This window comes from Sinocyclocheilus anshuiensis, unplaced genomic scaffold, assembly GCF_001515605.1.
Source record: "Sinocyclocheilus anshuiensis isolate Anshui unplaced genomic scaffold, SAMN03320099.WGS_v1.1 scaffold45, whole genome shotgun sequence".
Taxonomy (NCBI): Eukaryota; Metazoa; Chordata; class Actinopteri; order Cypriniformes; family Cyprinidae; genus Sinocyclocheilus; species Sinocyclocheilus anshuiensis.
Window position 1 is genome coordinate 511,370 of NW_015536467.1, and position 7,205 is coordinate 518,574.

General features: G+C 34.9%; 1 protein-coding gene across 1 annotated transcript in view; it reads right to left on the reverse strand.

Annotated features, from left to right (window-relative positions):
• LOC107692692 (aryl hydrocarbon receptor nuclear translocator 2) overlaps positions 1-7,205 on the reverse strand; it is a 98,224-nt gene that overhangs the window by 77,119 nt on the left and 13,900 nt on the right. The window contains exons 3-6 of the mRNA XM_016491888.1: positions 6,019-6,066; positions 4,553-4,597; positions 2,651-2,864; positions 718-931 (exon numbers count right to left, since the gene is read on the reverse strand). Of these exons, the coding sequence (XP_016347374.1) occupies positions 718-931; positions 2,651-2,864; positions 4,553-4,597; positions 6,019-6,066 (521 nt within the window). The remainder of the gene's footprint in view (positions 1-717; positions 932-2,650; positions 2,865-4,552; positions 4,598-6,018; positions 6,067-7,205) is intronic.

Sequence of the window (7,205 nt, forward strand, 5' to 3'; positions counted from 1 at the left end):
TGTCCGGAATGGCGTCTTTCAGCCAGGTTTCTGTGAAACACAGAGCAGCAGAGTTTGAAAAATCCTTATTTGTCCGGGAGAGCAGAAGGAGTTCGTCTGTTTTGTTGGGTAGAGAGCGGAGGTTCGCCAGATGGATGCTCGGCAACAGCGTTCTGAATCCGCGCTGTCTGAGCTTGACGAGCGCGCCGGCTCACTTCCCCCATCTGCGTGTCCTGAAGCGCTTGATCAGCGCCACAGCTCCCCCGACTACAATGTCCAGCAAAACATCAGAACAGTCGAAAACCGGTGAAATATTGGGTGGTGTGTACTGCCGAATGTCCAGCAATTCGTCTCTGGTGAAACTGATTGCAGGGATATAACTAAAGACAGGACAAACTAACAAAAACATAAAAACAACTGCGGAGCACGCCACGGAGGCAGCCATCACCGTCGGCGCCATCGTTAGAATGGTATTGTAACACTCCAAAGAGAAAGGAAAATTTGAAATTGCATCATATGACCCCTTTAAAGAGAATAAGCAAAATGTCCCAACTTCTCTGGAATTGGGGTTGTACTATATGAGCTATAAAAGGCTGATGTTGCAAATATGATGCTCAAGAAAAAACACATACGTCATATGCCATTGTCCAGCGGTAAGCACATGTTGCACCACGACACCGAAGCCCAATAATTCCCTGCTCCCCAGTGATCCATCAGTAATGAGTGTCAGACTCTCACCTGTCATCGAGTTCTCAGATGTGCTCAGCTGTTCCCTCAGTTTGTCCACGTCATCCGGATGGACCTGCTCAAAGAGCGTGCTGCCAAACCACTCGGACTGCGGATGGTTCAGAACGGGAGTGACAGAATCGGACACGTAGATAACGCGACCCGTCTCAGCCGCCACCACGAACAGGAAGCCATCAGCCGCCTCCAGAATCAAGTGCTTCAGTTCCTGTGACAGCAAACGGAGGGTTTCAAATGATGTTTAAAGGACTTTCAAGTGATATTTAGAAAGTCAGAATTTTCCTACTCAACTTTTTGTTGTTTTTTTTGTGCATTTTGTTACACATTTTTTAATATTTGACTAAGGTATGTTACATACGGCATATTTACCCCGTAAAGCCTGACACATAAAAATAAAAGTCTGACAAAACCTAATTTGGTTTGCATAGAACAGTTTATGTCAAAATCCAAAACAAAGAGTTTCCATATGTGACCCTGGACCACAAAACCAGTCAAAAGGGTCAATTTTTTAAAATTGAGATGTATACATCATCTGAAAGCTGAATAGATAAGCTTTCCATTGATGTATGGTTTGTTAGGATAGGACAATATTTGGCCAAGATACAACTATTTGAGAATCTGAAATCTAAGGGTGCAAAAAAATTTCAATAGTGAGAAAATCGCCTTTAAAGTTGTCCAAATGAAGTTCTTAGCAATGCATATTACTAATCAAAAATTAAGTTTTGATAGATTTATGGTAGGAAACTTACAAAATATCTACATGGAACATGATCTTTACTTAATATCCTAATGATTTTTGGCATAAAAGAAAAATCTATAATTTTGACCCATACAATGTATTTTTGGCTATTGCTAGAAAAATACCCCAGCGACTTAAGACTAGGTTTTGTGCTCCAGGGTCACATATGTGTTTTTTCTTGAGCATCATATTTGCAACATCAGCCTTTTATAGCTCATATAGTACAACCCCAATTCCAGAGAAGTTGGGACATTTTGCTCATTCTCTTTAAAGGGGTCATATGATGCGATTTCAATTTTTCCTTTCTCTTTGGAGTGTTACAAGCTCTTGGTGCATAAAGAAGATCTGTAAAGTTAATAATGTTCTTTTTAGCAACATCATATGACCCCTTTAACTTTTATTGAATTGACAAAAAGTACAAAGAAAATATTTCCAAAGTTTTCACTGACCAACGTAAATGTATTTTGTAAATATGAAACGAATTTTGATTTTGATCTCTTGAATTGGGGTTGTATGATATAGTGAGAATATGGAGCTCATACTCAAATATGAACAAAAAAACTATTCAATTTTATTCTAAACGGAGCAAAAATATGCATTTTGTGTAGATGTTAATATTTATATGGCCAAAAAGTATGCATATAAATATCAGTCACTCTATGCCTCCCAAAATAAGTCTTGATATTTAAATGCTTGGTTTTATGATCAAAGCTCTGTAGTTTCAAAATGTGTTATGCAATGCAGTGATGATTGAGAGATGAACAAATAAAAGATCCTCAAAAGCCTGATGATCATATTTGATACTCACATTTTAACATGATAATAACCTAAATCGCTTCAGTCTTGAAATATTACTAACAATATAAAAGTTATTCTTGTGTTCACGTTATAAAGATCGGTAAAGATTTCACAGCAAGAACACACTAAACACGAGCTGAAAGTGGACATTTTTACAATTATACTAAAACACTCACTCAAAGAGAATAAAGTATCAGTCAGACGACAGAAAGGCATGGAACAGATTGTGCGTTTTGATCATTTAGACTAGAGGCATCAGAAAATTGCATATCAAGTATGATACAGTAGACTTTATAGGGTGAATAAATGGCAATGTATGATTTTAAGGCCATTTTAATGTCCTTTGCTGAGTGCATATATACGGAGTGTTTCAGGCGAGTGATTTCTCACCTGTTCAGTCAGGAAGGAGGGTTTGTAAGCGCCGTCAGTTGACGTGTTCCCCGTTCCCCTCATGGACTTCATGTGTGAGACGGCCATGCGCAGGATGGTGAGCTTGTCTGGTTTCCTGGCTAGCGCACTGCAGGTGGGCACCATGTCCGACAGCTCTGTGATGTACAGGGTCATCTTATTACGCCGGCGACGCTCAATCTCACTGTGGTTCTCTCTGGATGAGGAACAATACTGCCATCATTAGCATGTAGTGAGAGCTGCACAGCACTTTTACAACTACAGGTCGTGGATAATTACCATTAACCCTCTACCGCATGGTGTAGCCATATGGCAACATACTCTTTGTGTTAATTTCCTTGCCATTGTCTCTTTAAGAGAACATTCTCGTTTTTTTTGTTGGAAAGAGAAGACCTTAGTTTAGCCAATGATGTGCTTTGATTAAGTCACATGACATGCATTTTTTTTCTGTGGCGAGATTTCTGATATCAAAACCTCAATTTTGTTCAGTTAAAATTGATATAATAAAATAATAATTTTATAATATAATGCACTTTATATTTAAATGTATTTTAAATATTTTATTATATAAGTATTATTAAATAATGTATATTAGTATTATTACTATAGATATATTACAATATATACAGTATATTATAAAACATAATATTAGTATTAAAAAGTTATGTGTAGTTATATAGTTATAGCAATGAAATAATTATCATCTATATACAGATGTTCAAATGTTTGGGATCAAAAAGATTTTTAAATGTTTTTAAAGAAGTTTCTTATGCTCATCACGGCTGCATTTATTTGATCAAAAAAAAAAAACTAATATTGTGAAATATTATTACAATTTAAAATAATAATTTTTTTAATATACTTTAAAATATAATTATAAAGAATATAATATAAAGAATTTTCATCACCCATTGTCTTCAGTGTCACATGATCCTTCAGAAATCATTCTAATATTTATTATTATTGTTAGAAACAATTGTGCTGCTTAATATTTTTTGGAACCTTTGACACTTTCAGGAATCTTTGATGAATAAAAAGTTAAAAAGAACAGCATGTATTCAAAATAGAAATCTGTTATAAGTCTTTATAAGTCTTTACCATCACTTTTTATCAATTTAACATATCAAATATTTATTATATTATCATATCAATATTTTTCTAAAAAAAAAATCAAATTTACTGACCCCAAATTTTTGAACGGTAATGTACACTGTTGTAATTCAATAGAATATTATAATATAAAAAAATTATAATGTGTGCACATTTTTGAGATCCTTCTTTCGCTTGTATAATTGCAATTGCGAAATTTCAATAATTACCACCTACCTATGTCTGCTCTCATGTACTTATATGCATTCGATGTTGACCTTGATTGATAAATACATCATTATGAATTACTATAGAGGCGACATTCGGGACCCTCAATATACAGAAATAAATTTATTTGGCTCACGCTTTCTTTTCAAACTTAGGAAAAAAAAAAGGTTTCTTCCTTGGACTGATCAGTCGCAAAACTTCTTCTTCAACTGAAACGTTCAGTTAAAAAAGTGCCAGAGAGGACATTTGAAGACTTTTTTACTTCATTTCTGTGATTTAGATGAGACTCCAGCAATAATCTGAACGATGACAGACGCGAACCAATCTTTTAAGTGGAAAATGCAAACCGATAAATCTTGGGAGGCCAGGCCGCTGTATTAGTCCACGGAGCGCAATGGCTCAAAGCAACGTGGCAATTTCAGATGAGAGTGTCAGCTGAGGATAATTAAATACCCATTTAAGATTAGATCTAGACAGAGTCGCTCGTGTGAGGCCAAGGTCGCTCCTTACGGCGGCAGGGGCCTGATTTCTAGCTATCCTGAGGGAACCTCCCCAAGACAGCCCTACCTGGCATAACGCTCCTTATCACCGGGAATCTGATCATCGTCATACCTGACGGGAGAGAGAAGAGATCAAAATAAGATCAGCCTGAAAATGTCAGCTACATCAGATTTTATGATTGTGGCTTAAATGGAGTGATCATGAACCGCATTTGAATGTGTGAATATGGTAATATAATAATGGACTGTGACTACTGGATAATGAAAATCAATAAAAAAAGACAAACTAAACAATCTGAGGTGTCTGTATTCCAGGATATAAACTCACTTCTGTATTAATTGTTTCATAAAAGTGCCTCCAAGAAGTATTTGGACACTACAGTTGAGTTTTACAGTAATATCGCCGAGATAATAATAATAATATCCAGTTTTATAATCTATTATTATTATGTATATATATATATACATATTTATTATGTATATATAAATACACACTCATACAGTATATATTTTGGAAATATTTACATGCATATACATTTATATATTTATATTCTTATATTATATATAAATATATTTAATATATAAACATAACATTTTTCTTAAATATATGCATGCGTTTGTATTTATATATACATAATAAATACACACAGCACACATACATACATTATGTAAACAAAAACTTGTATTTTGGATGCGATTAATCGCGCTTAATCATTTGACAGCACTAATTATATACATATATATATATTTGGAAGTCATGTTGTTTCAAACCCATATGCTGTTTTTATTTTTTTTATGAGATTTGATGATATTTTGAAGCTTTTGGTCACTGACGACAAATTTCAGACACAAATTCCTACAAACATAGTGTATTGTTCATAACTGTTTTGAAGAAAGCAATGCTTTGTCTTTGGAGTATAAATTATCGTTTACACTGTAAAAAAAAAAAAACTACTGAAGTACAATTCACAGGATAATCCTATTTCAGTCTTACATGTTTTCAATTTCATGTTTATTTAATAGTTTGCTTGCCATTTCTTTGTAATTATTAGTGAAATGTACTAGCAATGTCTAGGTGAAAATTGTTTCAAAAGTAAATCTTACACATTTCCAGTGTATCATTCAGTGGAAAGAAGCAGCATATAGGTTTGGAACAATGTGATGGTGATTATTTAACGAAAGCCATTTAGTGAGTATTATTAGTGAGTAATTGCTCCAAGCGGGAGAGGAATTGCTGGAGTGTGTCCTGTATCTCCAGCAGGAGGCAGTGTCTCCATTCCAGTGCTAGCTAAATGTGTGGCGTCTTTACCGTCAGGCGCAGTGCAACTATGGATACAGCTCCTTTAAAAGAACATGAACTGAAAGGAAACCATAAGTTGAGGGCAACATAACATGAGCGATGTCTTGAAATGGCACAAACGCTGTGGCACAGCTGAAAGACACGGTCAAAAAACAGAAAATATAAAAGAAAGGACATGGTGCGTGGTCTGATTTGTTTGTTTGGAAAGCTTGCAAACAATGGAAAAAGTTTGCCTTGAAAATTTGCTGGGTCCCTCGCCGTCCTCGTCATCAAAGTCCATCCTGAAACAAGAAAACAAATACACTTGCTCATTTAAAACGTTTATACATGGGCAGCTTATGCAACAGAAAAACTGCTTTACATGAATCATAATGAACTTGAACAGAGAAGCTAATCAACAAACCACAACACTGTAAACAGAAAAGCCAATCAAACTAAATACAGATAACAGAAACCAATCACAAAACGCTTAGAAAGCAGATTATTACAGTCAGTAACACTGTTTACAGTCTGCTACATAAAACATGGTCAACCTACTTGTAGAAACTATGCTGTCAAATATCAGAAAGTACGAGGAGGTGGTTCTGGAACCAAATTTCACTTGCTTTCTGACGTGAGGGACAGAAGTTTCCATCTGTGATGAATTAAGAACTGACTGAGTATGAGAGAGGTTTTATGAATCAGAACCTCTCTGATGTCCTTGTGTGGGCAGGTGAAGTGTTTTCTCCATGGAAACCACCTCTTGTTAGGGGACAATATTCATGAGCACTGAACAAAAACATGGCACGATCACGAAACACAGCGTTTCCACTGTAGGAGTATTCGATTTAAATTGAAGTTTAACAGGCTAAACATTAGGTACTTCTTAAATTATATTTGAGATCATTACCTATCATTGTTTCCACAGTAGTTCCTCTCTTAAAAGTGAACGACGCAGGTAACAGCCAGGCCACATGTGGCCTTTTAGAAATGCATTCTTTCAACCAATAACTAAGCATGGAAATTTCCATTAAAAATATTTTTTAAAAATGAAAGAAAAAAATATTTTAAATGAAAAAAGTCATTTTAAAAATATTTTTTACGAAGAACTGATTTTTATATAATTTAATATCTAATTTAATAAAGGCAAAAATACAAAAAAGAATATATAATACAAAAAAATTAAATAAGTTATTTATTTTAAGAATCACACTACACTGATAGTGTCTGATACTGATACACATACTATTCAGTCAATAGATAAAACACTGAGCTGTACATTGCATGATTATAAAACGGATAGTTCTGGTCCCTGATTCTGATTGGTTGAGCCAAGTTCGAAGCTGTTGTAAATTACATTACAAACATACACGTTTGTTTACATTTGTGTTAGTGCTGGGCAGTATACCGGTTCATACCGAATACCGGTGTTTATTTTTGT